At 58.7% G+C, this 14575-nt stretch overlaps 1 protein-coding gene across 8 annotated transcripts in view; it reads left to right on the top strand.

Moving 5' to 3' along the window:
• The window catches only part of STARD10 (StAR related lipid transfer domain containing 10), a 43893-nt gene that overhangs the window by 8118 nt on the left and 21200 nt on the right, over nucleotides 1-14575 (top strand). The window contains exons 3-4 of one of the 8 annotated variants that reach the window (XM_021102011.1): nucleotides 999-2483; nucleotides 12588-12898. In XM_021102011.1, coding sequence (XP_020957670.1) covers nucleotides 12692-12898 — 207 coding nt within the window. In that variant the 5' untranslated portion in view covers nucleotides 999-2483; nucleotides 12588-12691. 8 annotated transcript variants of the gene reach the window in all.

Raw genomic sequence — 14575 nt, 5'->3', positions numbered from 1 at the left:
ATCTCTTGCATCTTTCCCTACCAAGAAAGGCACTAAAACAGTTAACTTGAGTTGTCTCGTTTCTTGCATGTGATTAGCAGTATTCTTTGGATGTTCGACTACAGGGGTTTTGTTTGTTTGTTTTTTTCAGGAAAAACTCCTGACTCCTCTCTGACCACTTAGGAACAGCCCCTCAGAGCTACCTGAGAAGCTGCCATCCTTGGCTACAGTCCTCAGGCTGCAAGTCAAAGATAGTTCTCAACTTTTACGCTGTAGACTTTTTTAGTTGGTAGTAGGAGGAAAACCAAAGTTTTAGGTTTCACATAGCAGGACGGTGATTGTTGGTATTGAACACTGGGAGGCCTAGTATACTGTGCCACTGAGGAATACGCTAGCCATTAGCCACAGGCTATTTAAATTTGACTGAAAACAATTAATTGGATTTAAAATATTTTTAGAATAAATTCAATTAAAAGTGTTTCTTCTTCCGTGTCAGCCTCATATCAAATATCCAGTAGCCTCAGACTAGTCGCTACCGTACTGGCCTGTGCAGATATAGAATATTTCCGTCATCACAGTTCTTTTTTTTTTTTTTTTTTTTTTTTGTCTTTTGTCTTTTTGTTGTTGTTGTTGTTGTTATTGTTGCTATTTCTTGGGCCGCTCCCGCGGCATATGGAGGTTCCCAGGCTAGGGGTTGAATCGGAGCTGTAGCCACCGGCCTACGCCAGAGCCACAGCAACGCGGGATCCGAGCCGTGTCTGCAACCTACACCACAGCTCACGGCAACGCCGGATCGTTAACCCACTGAGCAAGGGCAGGGATCGAACCCGCAACCTCATGGTTCCTAGTCGGATTCGTTAACCACTGCGCCACGCATCACAGTTCTTTTGAGCAACAGTAAGAGAACTGAGTCTCTGGCTACAGTGACCTCTGGGAGCTCTGTCCCCAGAGAGTGATGGGGGTTAAAGCCGTGCGGGAGATGCAGACAGATAGTGAGCAGTATTCTTTCTAAAATTCAGCCCTAACAGCGCTGCTCTCTTCCTACGACACCTACCGAGTAACTCATGCATCCTTCGAACCCACAGCCCAGGCTCAGAGCGCTAGGCTCCACTGCCCTACGGCGTCTACCTGCCTACACAAGCTCACTACTACTGTCCCCGAACTCCATCTCCCAACATGCCTCGGGCCCTGCGGCGACTCTGGGTCTTGGACTTCTGGGAAATGTAGTCTTAACAACGGTCCAACCCCGGAAAGGGTCTAGCCGCGAACTCAGGCTCCCATGAGGCAGTGCGTGGGCCGTTCCGTGCCGCTCTGAATCCCTCGGCCGCCAGAGTCGGTCCCCAAAGTGCAGTGCAGTCGTGACTGACAGGCCAGAGTTCAGGGGTGGCCGCGCTGTGCCTCTCCCTGCCACTCCTTAGGCCTCCGCTCCGCGGAGTTGTGGAGACGCTTCAACCGAAGAGGAGCCGACAAGGCCCAAGGGAGCTGTAGTGACAGAACGGCCACCTGGGGGACATGACGGCCGCAACCGGCCGCTAACTAGCAGCTGGAGGACCGCTGGGAGGCCCCGAGGAGACGCGCACGCGCAGAAGCTGGGCCTCGAGGCCTCCGTAAACACCAAAGAGCGCCTGCGCAAACGGGGCGCCTCGGGATGGCCGCGTGGGGGCGCCTGAGCAAAGACGACAGCAATAAATAGTAAAGTACCTGTCGGGTTATCTTTCCGCTGTCTTTTCTCTTAAGGTTTGCAAAGCATAGCCCATCGCTGCCTCCTAGTTTGCTCCTTAGAGCGGTCGTTTTACCAGTGGGGCAGCGAGTCAGAAGAAGTCACACAGCCAGAGTCCGAACAAAGTGAGAGGGACCGCGCCAAACGGTTCAGGCTTCTCTACCTTGACTTGCTGTGTGAGCTTGGGTAGTTTTGTTCCCCTGAGGACCTAAGCCTTCTTAGTCGAAAGTGGAAACAGGTTGTTGGAAGGATCAGATGAAATCCAGGAGTGAAACTAAATTCCCGAGCAACCTATAAAGGCAACAGATTATTATAATCGGGTGACTGCAGATTGAGGAGCCTCTTCTGGATTCTACAGATTGCAAAGCCGAGAGCCCCAAGAGGGGCAGGAGCTTGCCACGGGTCTCAGCAGTCTGTGAGCAAAGGCTAAAGCCCATCCTTCCTGCCTCTGGGCCTGAGCCCTTCCTTGCACCCCAAGGATGAGTGTCTTTGTTGGATAAAGGCCTAAAAAGACGGACTGTACTCGGGGTTGGGGCGTCTCTACTCCCAGTCCTCCTCCCACCCAACCTGGGCCTCGTGGAGGAAGGTCCTGCTCTGTTGAGATGACCACCAAAGGCAGGGAACTAAGGAGGAGCTGGAGAATCGAGGAGCTGGAGAATCGTGGAGAAAGATCCTGAAGCTGAACAGACTCTGTTTCTCAGAGGAGCAGCCCAGCTCAGGGAGGGAGTCCAAGTGTGTGGCACGAGGAGTGATGTCAAGGGGACAGACCTGAACGGAAAGAGGGGTAAGGTGCTGGGCTCCACTTCTGAGTCTGGGAGGAATGGGGGCTCAGGTGACTCCAGGTGACTCCAGGGACAGCGGGAGGTGGTAGCTGGGCTGGCCTGGGTGATGAGAGGAGGAAATGATGCACACGGAGCTGAGGGGCTGTCGGAGCCACTTCCTCAGCAGGTGGAGCAGTCAGGTGGCACCATGGGCACACCCTCCCCTCCCCCCGCCAATCAGGCAGCTGCCCACAGGGAAGTGAACTTTTATCTCTCGTGGGAGCTCTCTGGGGTGCTCTTAGAGATTGTGGACATAGGTGTGGGAGGGGCTGGGAGACCCTAAGGTCTGGTTGCAGATGGGACCTTCTCAGGCAAGCGGTGAAAGGCAGGTGTTTGTACAAAGGAAGCTCGAGCTCCTCCCCACCTCCAAGTGCTAATACTCGGGGTCCTCGCAAATCATCTCTGTTTCCAGCAGGAGGAACAGGGGCTGAAGGAGGACAGGACTCTCTTCAGGACATACAAGGAGTTGGGATAGAACGGGACTAGGACAGGGATCTTCCCATCACATGGCAGTGATCAAGCATCTTCATCCAACTTTTTTTTTTTAGGGCCACACCCGCAGCATATGGAGATTCCCAGTCTAGGGGTCGAATCAGTTGGAGCTACAGCTGCCGGCCTACACCACAGCCACAGCAACGTAGGATCCAAGCCGCATCTGTGACCTACACCATCGCTCACAGCAACACCGGATCCTTAACCCACTGAGCAAGGCCAGGGATCGAACCCACATCCTCATGGATGCTAGTCGGATTCGTTTTTGCTGCGCCACAGCAGGAACTCCCTTCATCAAACATTTATTGTCTACTGTATACTCTCTTTATACCTTAGGGTACAAACAGAAGCCAGGATTGCAGTCAGGATATTCAGCTCTTTCAGTGACTTAATGCTGTGACCCTTGGCGCGTCACTACCCCACTGGGAGCCTCATTGTCTGTAGAATGGGGGTGGTATAACTCCAGAAAATAAAAAGCACCTTTATACAGATTTAGCCCAGCAGCTGATTTCCCTAAGAAAAACGCTTTGAATGTGTTTAAAGCTCATTTATCTTCAGTGTCAAAACTTAGAGGTATAAACAAACTGAAGATATTATATATAGCAAATTAATTTACATTTCCAAACATGCACAGTGCAGCATTTTAGACAAAGTAAATGGTCTCACTTCAGCTTTTACTATTAAGCATAATTCACATCTCAATCTTGAATGTAAACGTCGCAGTGTATAAACCCACTGAGAATCCTGTGCTCAAGTACAAGTTCATAGAAATCTGATTTCAAATATAAACACATACATTGTCATGACCTTACGTGTTACAACAGCTTATTTTTCTATTGTAATTTTTAAAAATCCTAGGAAGATATTTCAATGCCCAGTCAACTGCTATGACAGGGTCCATGACTTTGTGCCTTTAAACCTTACTTTATGGATTGTAAAGCATCACACCAGGCATTTTTTGGAATGAAAATTACTAAAGTCTCAAGACTGAAGAGCTGCTGTATAAATATTCCCATTCTAATACAGTAACAAAACTAGTCAACTCCTTGGGAGTGTGTTTGGGAGGCAGTGGGGCCGACAGGTGGAGGTTCCTGCTGGTTTCAGAAGGCCCACAGGACATATCCAAAGGTGGCCAATAAACTAGGGTAATTTTTTTTCATTTTTTAATTTACTTTTTCTTTTTTTAAATTACTCAATGCATTTATTACATTTATAGTTGTACAGTGATCAAAACTGGGGTAATTTTTATACCCCTGTTGCAAGCCTAACACTGACCTTACCAGTGAGACCTCTGAGGCAGCCAAGACCGGGCGTGTGTTTGGCCCCAGATGCATGAACTCCAGGGCTGTCTCGAGGTATAACTACGCCCTAAGGACTGCTCAGTGCATGGAGCAGCACCAGGCAGGGCGACGTGCTCGGGAAACATCAGCCACTGTTGTTCCTTGTGAACACAGGTGGAGGCTAGCTGCAGACCGGGCTTTCCCAGAGCCAGGCAGGGCCGGAGAGGCCGCAGCCCCAGGCCTGTCCCTCTGCCAGATCCCTCCACCGTGTGCCTGGGGCGCCTGCATTTCTGGAAGTTGAGGGGGGCACTCACATCCCCATTTCCCCCTCTGGACTGGGGGACCCAGCGGGGAGCATGTACACCTCTTCACGCACGAGATGCGTTTCCGCACACCCTAGGCCCAGAGTTAAGGTGATTCTTGCCCAAAGCTGCTTAGTACAGCCCTGGCCAGTGAGATCAGAACCAGACCCTGGGCTCTCGCCAGCGCCCCCAGGATGTAGGTTTATGCACGACCCTTCCTCCCGGCGGGACAGAAGTTCCAAAAGACCGACAGCAGGGCCCTGAGTTGTGTGTCCCCTGAACAGAGCAGGAGTCGGGCAGAGAGGAGCCTGGGTGGAAGACACAGCCTGGCATCACATACCCTGCCCCCAGCCCACCCTGTTTGAGGGCGGGGTCTGGCCCAGTGGTAATTTCAGCTCTGGTCTAGGCCTGTCTAATTCAAACCCCCCCCCCTTTTTTTTCACTTTTTTCTTTTTATGGCCACACCTGCGGCATATGAAGTTCCCAGGCTAGGGTTCGAATTGAAGCTGCAGCTGCCAGCTTACACCACAGCCACAGCAGCGCCAGATCCAAGCCACCTCTGTGACCTACACCACAGCTCCTGGCAAAGCCAGATCCCTGACCTGCTGGGCGAGGCCAGGGATCAAACCTGAATCCTTGTAGATACTAGTCAGAGTTGTTTCCCCTGCACCACAACAGGAGCTCTAAACCCCTTATTTATAGAGGGAGGAAGAGACGCTCAGAGAAGCCAAGAACGCACCCACAGTAAGCCCCACAGTAAGGTGGGAATGAATCTGGGCCAGAACTCAGGTGCCCTGATGTTGGGCCAGGGCTCTGCCCAGCTGCTGCCTTGGAGGGAGCAGGGCTTGGCTCGTCCCTCCTTCCCCACTGCCACCACAGCCTGTGTGGAGCCAGCCTCAGTGCAGCCACCTGGGTGGGTTGTGGCTGCAGATGGCAGGGTCGGGGAGGGTGCGTGGACAGGTAGGGGAGGGGGAGTACGGGCCTGGTCAGAGAGAAGCCCGGAGCTGACCTGGGGCAAGTGGGCGGGAGCTCTCCTTGGTGTGTGTGTGTCTGCTCCAGGTTCTAGGGCCTTCCTCGTCAGTCTGAGGAAGCAGAGGATAAAAATACTGTGGGAGCACACTCCTGGAGGAGGGAAGCAGAGCAGATTCTGGAATGAGTCACGGAGCCCAAGCCCTAAATTTAGAAGATGCTGAAGGAGGCAGCCACCTCCGGGGAACGCTGAGGAGATACCCGCTGACCTGGGGCACCAGGGCCTCGGGGCAGGGACAGCGTTGGCAGGCGTCCCCGGCATAGCTGTGCCCCATGGAAGCTGGCCTGTTCCAGGGAAGCATTTTGACCCCAGAATGAGCCCTGACCCAGGGCAGAGCCTCCACCTACTGACGGAACCCGTGGTGAGCCTTCCCGACCTCAGCCCTCCACAAGGACCTGAAAACCAGCCCCTGGACGGTGGGTTTCTCGGTGCTGACCTGCCCACGGCTGGGCAGAGCCAGGCTCCCCAGGTCCTGCTGCTGGCCTGGCATCCAGTTGTCAGACCCCGAGGAGGGGGCCCAGTGGGTGCGAGGAGCTCCAGCCATTGAGTGCAGGCCTCCCAGAGGGGACCCATCTGGGCCTTTGTAGCTCTTTTTGGGAGAGAGGGCGAGGCAGGGAGACAGGCTGTCAAAGCACCACCTCTGCTTTACTCCCAGCCCTCCTGGCTCCAGGCGAACCCAGACTGTTTCTTTGCCTCCGGGTCAGAAGCCGTGGTGGGGGGGGGCACTGCCTCCAGGCCGAGGAGCAGAGACAGGAAAGAGGCCATGCCTTGGGGACAACTGCCAGACCTGGGAAAAGGCGGCTCAGGCGATAAGAACCGATAGCAGCCGTGGCATTTATTGGACACTCATTGCTCGCCAGGCTCGGCGCTAAGCTCTCTGTGTGCACAGATTCACTCCGTCCCTAAGGCAGATGCAAATCCTACTAGCCTTGTCGTTCTAGAAAACTGGGACAGAGAGGGTGAGTAACTTGGTCTAGACCACACAGTCAGAGGTCCTAAGCCAGACAGCCTGGCTCCCTGGCGCGCACTCTCAGCCACGAGGCTGGACTGCAGAGGCGGCCGTTCCCCTCTCCATCCTGCCACCCCTCTTGTCCTTCCTTCCCCAGCCTCCCATCGCTAGAGCCCTGGGTGCCACCGCCTGCAGGACCTGACAGTTTACAGAGCCTGCCCGCTGCCCCAGCCCGGTGGAAAAGCATCTTCAGCGCCTCGGCCTTGACAGGAAAACAGCGAGAGAGGGGCAGGGCCTTGGCCAAGATTGGCAGGGCCCAGGGTGGACTGTGGAGACTCCCGCTTTGGGAGAGCCCCGAGCCCAGATGGCCGGCACCCCCTCTGCAAGCAGGTCCCCCTCCTGCGGATGGGGTCTGTTGGGCACCACTACCTGCAGGAGCCCAGTCTAATTGCTGGGTCGATGTAACCTTACAAATGCCCTGGAGTTTGCTGTAAGAAGCTCCTGATCCGTCTGCCTGACCCCAGGCCCTCCCCGCCACTCTGTGCTGGGGGGTGGAGGGGTCTTTGGGTGTCTCTGGAGAGGACGAGGTTGTCTGGCAACAACTCCAGCCCTGGGACAACGGCCTCTTTTCGGGAAGCCACACAACTTGCTGTTTTTGGTTTCTTCTTATTTTTTCATCTCAAAGCTGTGCCTTGAGTGCCCTCACAAGACAGTTTACTCGTGGGACTAGAGGAGCTTCTGGGGAGCACGTAGGATCACTCTTTGGATGGGGCGGGCAGAGGATGCACCCCCCAACCCCTAGGCTATTCTTCCTGAAGGGAGGGACTCCTCTCAGGCCAGCTTGAGAAGCTCACAGCTGCCTGGGGACACAGGCTGGTCCAGGTGTGACATGACTTCCCTCTCAGCCCTTCTGCCTTTGCCGGGGCACCACACGTGGGGATGCCAGGGACAGGTTCAGGTTCTGGCTGGGCCTTGCGTTCTCATCTGTCAAATGGGGCCGAGGTCCCTGCATGGCCTTCCACCTAAGGCTGTTGGACATACTCTACAGAGGAGAATGGCAGGCTCAGGTCTGGCCCAGGGCCTCTGCACCGGGAAGATGAGCAGGACGTCACGTGCGTGTGTGTGTGCACACGTGCGTGCGTGTGTGTGCAGCAGCGGTGACGCAGGGCTGCCTGTGCGTCCCAGGGTAGGTGAGGGACTGAGGTCTGTGCGGGGACTGGTGTAGCTCTTAGGGGCTTTGTGATGCGGTGTGGCAGTGCCTCGGGTGTAAGGTGGCCAGACCTTGGGACGTGTATACTGAACATGATTCTTTGCGTATCTGAAAATCAGATTCCACAGGGCGTCCTGTGTTTTGTCTGGCAACTCTGCCTGGGGGACCTGGTGCGCCCAAGCCAGCGCACCTGCGTCGGGCTTCCTGCACGAGACTGCGGCGGCGTGTGGCTGTGTGGGACTGTCACAGACCGTCAGTGTGATGGTACGTGGCTGTCACAGTGTCCCCGGGGGAGAAGGGACGGGGGTGACTCCGTGTTTCTCTGTGACTCCCTCAGGCTCCTGCCGCTCCCTCAAGGCCGTGCTGGGGCTGTTTGCTCAGCGAGGCCCAGCAGGGGTAGGGGACCCACCCTGGGCAAACACTTGGATCCGGCTCTAGTTGGGACTGGGCGCCGAGCCTGTTGCCTATCTCACTGTAAAGGACACGTCCCTGTCAAGGCCAGGCCAGGGCTGGGGGCCTCCGAGGGCTCGGACCTGGGCCTTCCCAGACGCGCCTCTGGGATCTCCTCTCTCCTCTGCTGCCTCCTGGTGACCTCACACAGATCATTGCCCAGCCTTCTAGAACGGTGCTCCCAGGTCACTGCCTTGTATCCTAGGCGACCTGGGAACTTTCTCCACCCAGCGGAAGAAGGCCGGTTACCCCCAGGAGAGGGGGTGGGGTGAAGGGCCGGGGGAGGGGCCTTCTCCTCATCCCGGGGGGCGATGGAGGCAGCCCTCCGTACGTCTGACTAGAGGGTGAGCAGGCGGGAGCATCGGGTGCAGGGCAGGACCTGGTGGCCCCTCATCGGCCAGGGCACTGTGCAGGGCGGGGCCCTTGGGTGGAGGACGAATCTTGAAGCCGAAAGAGGGCAGTGGCTGCCCCAGCGTCACCCCGTCACCCTGATAGTGAACTAGGTGGCATATAATGGGGACCAGGGACAGAGCCTGGGGTCAGGAGCTGGGAGACCCGGGATCTTAGCGCTGCGCTGTCCCTGCCGCCTGGGCCTTTGCTTCTCCATCGCTGCAGTTAGGGGCTTGGGCCGGGTGATGTTAGTTTGGGGGACTTTCGTTCTGACAGGGACTCAGTGAGGGGACTTGAGGGGAGTGTTAGGGACCAGGTGACAGATGGCTCCAGGCAGGTGCCCTGCTCTGTTCTAACAGTTGGGTGGCGCGGCCAGGGCACTGAGCAAAGTCTGCTGTGAGTCTCTCTAAATGGCCCCCTTCCCCCCTTCCAGGCGTCCTAAGATGCCAGAGGTCCCCAGATGGGTCTGACTTGTGTTGATTCGGGGCATCCCCGCCGCTGCCACCCCCCACCTCCCCACCTCATCGGCTCTCTCTCTCTCTCTCTGAGGGGCACGTGCAAGCCCAGCGCTCGCTCAGCGCCCTGGCTAATGAGTCTTCTTCACATTCTCATGACGCCTCTCAGTCTGCGAAGCACCTTCTCTTGCTGGTACACGCTCCTGCCTTCCCTACCTACTCTGACTCCTGCCTGGGCTTGGGGCGGGCAGGCGGGGGGCGTCATTCCAGGGCTAAGGCCCGGAGAGCCACCTGGCCCAATCCGCTTCCCACGGAGGGGCCCTGTGTCTGGGGTAGGGGCTACAGGGGGCAGAGCTGGGTCGTGCTTGCCGGCCTCTCCCACTGTTGACACTTTCATGAGAATCTTAACAACCGTCTTATCATGATGTCGCCTTAACGCTTTTGGTTGGAACCGTATGCCGGTCTTGGACAGCGTATTTGTTCCTCCTACCCTTTCCCCTTTGGTTATACTCGTGGTTACTCACTTGCTCAGGGCCACACCGACACACTGTACAAGTCGTTTCATTGCAGTAATTCTCAGAGAGTAGGTATGATTATCACAGATAAACTGGGGCTCAGAGAGGACATGTCACCTGCCCTTGGTCACCCATTTAGGAAATAGCATAGGTAGGATTTGAACCCAGGTCCATAGGGTTCGGCACTTCCAGGCTGTGGGAAGCAGGGATGGCCAAGGTTTAGGGCTCCCCTCCACGCTGCTCTCCCAGGGCCCGATCCCAGCCCTCCCAGCCTTTTCTTTGCCGCTCAGGGGCGTTTGAGATGGGATGGGAGCCTGCTTTGATCCAGGCATGTTTGGGAGGCTGTCACAAACCCTGCAGCCAGAGATACTAGATTCCTGGGAGGGGCTGGGGGTGGGGGGCCTGCAAGGGCCAGTTAATGATGAGCAGGATGAGGAAGGCTGCTCCAGTTAGCCTGGCCCAATCACCCAGGCAGGCTTGAGCCTAGGGCCTGGCCATCTGAGCCCACGGGTACCGGGTCGCCCACCTTTTCTGATCCAAGACCCAAAAGATTCATTCTTGGTTCATCTATATTTGGATCTGAGTGAAAGTTTGAGTTCTGCCATCTGTACCTCCTCGGGCTTGCATATCTCCCTCAGAATGGCATTGCTCTAGGGGCAGCGAGGTCCTGTCAGCCTCCCCTCACTGCTGTCTCCTGCTGTCACCCCAGCCTTATCTTTCCCACCCTGGACGGGGTGACCAGCCTGAGAGGTGCGTGTGTCATTGGGACCTAAGAAGGCAGCAGCCACAGGCCAGTGCTCCTCTCTCTCTGCCTCGTCGTGGCAGATCCCAGAGGCTGCGGCTCACAAATCAAGCTCTGTGCCCCCCTCTTCGAGTCTCCCCCGCCCCAGCTTCAGTGTGAGGCTGTCCAGATAAAAGCACTGAAGCCAGGGGCGGAGCTGTGAATCGCTAGGGTTGAGGTGGAGGCAGGGAGGTACTTAGCAGAACTCAGAGCTTGTCCCCCTGCCACCCGCTTCCGCACACCTCAGGAGTGTGGGTTCCAAGGGCCGAGGGTGATTATCTCACACTGTGCCCCTCACCCCGGACAGCCAAGCTCACCCCAGAAGCCTCATGGGGCCCTGCAACTCATTACCTCCCGGAAGGCCCCTTGGGGTCACTCGCCATCATAGCTCCCTGCTCACCCCTCCACTTTTCAATTGGGCCTCATTCACAGCCGTCTCAGAGCTCTGAGCATTTTGGGAAGAAACACGTCTATTTGTGAACTCACCGTGCCAAGTCCTTTTCTTTCTCTAGCGCCTTTAAGAAAAGCTCTTCTATCCCAGGGCTCTAGGATGGTGAGGCAAGGAGGTTACACACTGTGATAACAGTCTACAGATGGGAAACTGAGGCCCAGAGAGGTGGGCGGCCAGAGCGGAGAAAGGGGCCCTGGAGCGGGCACCGGCAGAGACCTGGGTTCTGGGCAGGATGGCCACGTGCTCACCACGTGGCCTTGGGCAACTGGTGGGCACTTATTGCGCCCTGTTAGCGGCCCATCCAGGGGAGCTCCCCACGGGCCCTCACCAGCCTTCTGTGGTCAAGGGCCAGTCACTAGAGTCAGTGAGTGCTCAGCCTTCAGCCCATTGCCATGCTCCTACTGGCCTCAGTTCACACAGAGCAGCTGGAGACAGAGAGCTGGCACTAGGACCCAGGGGGGCAGGCAGCAGCCTCCAGGCTGGAAAGGCTGGAAAGGCTGGAAAGGGTGGCTGGAGTGCTGGTGGCCATACCTCCCCTGTGGCTATGGCGCTCTGGCCAGCTCTGCCTGGGGAGGGACAGGGGAGCCCCCGAGTTCTGGAGCTACAAGCTCTTGAGAGCCTAGTCGAATCCATGGGAAGTGTGCGGACCCGCGCGTGGGTGTTCAGAAGGGGTGGTGGGGGTCCAGGGCCAGAGTCGCGAGGAGAGCCTGGTTGAAGCTCTCAGCTGGGAGTCAGATGGGAGTGGGGGCTTTGGCCAGGTCTGGGCAGCCTGGGAACCTTGAGGCTCGTGCTTGGCGCGGGATGCAAGCTGTGGGCATCTCTGAGTTGCTTTTGATTGTGGTGGGTGGAGTGTGCCCATCTTTGGGTCTCTGGGGTGCCTCGCGGGGGCGTCTCTGGGTGGTTCTGGGGACTGCGCGCTGGTGTGTAAGTAGGCTGTTGCAGCGGTGTGTACCTGTGAATGTGGGAGGCGGGTGGAGAGAAGGGGTTCACGATTAACTTCCAGAATCCCTCTTCTAGCACCTCCCCGCCACTCCTCTCGGAGCCCCCTCGGTCCTGGCCGCTCCCCAGCCCCCGCCGGGGGACTCGTCCCTCCCGGCCAGGTCCCCTTTGGGGGCGGGCGGGGGCGGGCGCTAGGACCCGGCGGGGCGGGGCGGGGCGGGGCTCCGAGCACCGTCAGCGGTACCTCCGCAGCCTGGAAAATCCCGAGCCCCGGCGAGCGGAGCCCCCGGAGCCCCCAGCCTAGCTCGAGGGGAGGCAAGGAGGGGGCGCGGGGCGGGGCGGGGCGGGCGGCGGGACCCAGTGCTCCTCCCCCCAGAGCCCCCGCGCGGCCCCGGTCGCCAGGGCAGCGGCGGCGGCGACGGAGGCGCTCGCACCCCGGCCCCGGCGGCCCCGGCGGAGCAGCGGGCACAGGTGAGCGGGCCGGCCGGCCGGGCGGGCGCCCCCCCCGCCCCCACCGCGGGCCACGCGCGCCTCCCGCGCCGGCGCCGCTGCCGAGTTAGTTGAGCCGGTCCGGCGAGCGCCGCACGGACCCCGCCGGACGGTCCGTCACCTCCCGCAGGTCCCGACGGGCCCCCCGCATCCGGGACGCAGAGGGCTGGGGTCTCTCCTTAGGGGCGGGCGGGGGCACCTACTGGCCGGCGCCCGCCGCCGCGCGCTCACCAGGGGGCCAAACCCTATCATGAACTCTCTACCCGCCAGGACCCCGGACAGCCGCGCCCGCGCCCCCAGCGCGCCGACTCCGGTTCCCAAACCGGTCTTGCAGGTCCCTGGAAGGTGGCGTCAGCATCTGCAGCCGCGTCGACGTTGTCGGAGCCTCTGCGGAGCACCCAGGAGAGCTGGACGAGGACGAGGGCCCTGGGCCTCCCCATGGAGAAGTCAGCCGCCTCAACAGAGCCCCAGGGGCCTCGGCCGGTCCTGGGCCGCGACAGCGTCCAGGTGCCCGACGACCAGGACTTCCGCAGCTTCCGATCCGAATGTGAGGCCGAGGCCGGTTGGAACCTGACCTACAGCAAGGCCGGCGTGTCTGTGTGGGTGCAGGCTATGGAGATGGATCGCACCCTGCACAAGATCAAGGTAGGGTTGCCGCGCTGCACGTGCAGGGCGCCCGGCTCCCTGGCTTCCTGTGACCGGAGTCTCCTGGTCCTGCCACAGGGGCAGGGACGCAGACACCTGGTTGTGCACCTGAGTCTCCCGCCAGAAAGCAGGAGGAGGCGCATTTGCTGAGCAAGCCCCCCAACTCACCGACGGCCGGGCTGAAGCCCGGAGAAGGGGGTGTGGCGCACTGCGGTCCACCCGCCAGCGCCCCGGCTTCTGCATGGCCTCTACCTACTCTGGGGAGGTGGGCTGCTGCCAGGCCCGCTTTGGAGGGTGGTCTCCCTCAGGGAGCCCTGCGCCCTTGGGAGCCCTCCAGGTCCTGACTTGAGTCATCCCGAGTGGGAGCCTAAGCCCTTCTCTCCCGGATTCCTGGGCTGGGCTTCTTCCCCATTCTGCGCACCTTGAACGCCAGGGACCTGGTCCCTTACTGTCCAACCCCCTGCTCTCCCCCCTCCCTCCCTGGCTCTTCTCTGAGTCTCTCTTGCAGGGATTCAGGATCCTGGCTGGCAGAGCCTGAAAGCAGGGCCAGGCCGGCGTGGGCAGGGGGCGGGGTGGGCCACCAGGTGCAGGAAGAGGCAGACTCTCAGCCCTCCTCGCGCCATCAGCCCCATGGTTTCTTCTCTTTGCCGTGACCGGGTTGCCTTAGGGCTTGGGACCCCATGAGCCACCTCCCCTGGGAGACTAGATGGGGACAGACTGGTGAAGACTGATTGGAAGCCTCAGTAGCTGCCACCTACACCCTACATCTGGCAGCACTCAGAGCGCCACTTTTCGAGGGGGCCGCTCTCCCTTCGGTGGGCCCCTGGCAGTAGACTGTCCCTTTCCCCTTGCCTCTCCCTCCTGCTGTCCTTCTCCAAGCCGCAGATGACTGTGTTCCTGAGGAGCGGGTGGGGGTGGCAGGGCACTGGACCCTGAGGGCACTCCTGCCCCCCCCGCCCCTCCTGCCTGGGACCTGCTCTTGGCCTTGGCCTTAGCTCTGGCATCGTGGCCTCATAGCAGGACTGGAGATGTCTGACCTTCCGTCTCTGACCTTGTGCTTTTCTGCCTCACCTTGTCTTAGTCATTTAGAGTTTAGTCCATCTGTCCCCCCGTGGCCTTCTGGCTCACCCTGTCTGCCTTCCCTTCTCCCTCTGTGATTCTCTTCTGCACCCTGGCTGTCCGACTCGCTCCCTCTTCCTGGTGTCCCTGTGTGTTTCCCCTTCTGGGACTTCCTGCCCAGACCTGAGCATCCTGGGCCAGGGCCCTCCCAGGGGCCTGACCTGTATCCGAGCCTGCACAGCAGGGAAGGGAAGGGCAGCTGGTGTGTCCCAGCTTGGTGCTCTCTGAGGACAGGGACGGTCCTGTCCTCCTCGGCATCCCCAGCCTCTAACCAAGGCAGAGCAGGGATGTTGGTCAAAAGAAGGATGGAAGGAAGGAAGGAAGGAAGGAACAAATCGAAGGAAGGGTGAGCGAGGTTGCTGTGGAAACAAGGTCGTTTTCCTGACTGTGACCTGGGAGGCTCAAGGTTGGGCTGTGCAGGGGACTGGGGCAGGGTATGGTCCCATGGAGCTGGCTCTCCCGGAGGAAGGGAAGAGGAAGGCCTGAACTGGCCCCGTACTCCCGCCCTCTGTGTCAACAGGGCAGAGCTGCCGCCTCCATCTGGCTTGGTTAATGACT

This window comes from Sus scrofa, chromosome 9, assembly GCF_000003025.6.
Source record: "Sus scrofa isolate TJ Tabasco breed Duroc chromosome 9, Sscrofa11.1, whole genome shotgun sequence".
NCBI classification, from domain to species: Eukaryota; Metazoa; Chordata; class Mammalia; order Artiodactyla; family Suidae; genus Sus; species Sus scrofa.
Note: the sequence above shows the minus strand (reverse complement) of the source record. Positions and strands in the feature narration are given on the sequence as shown.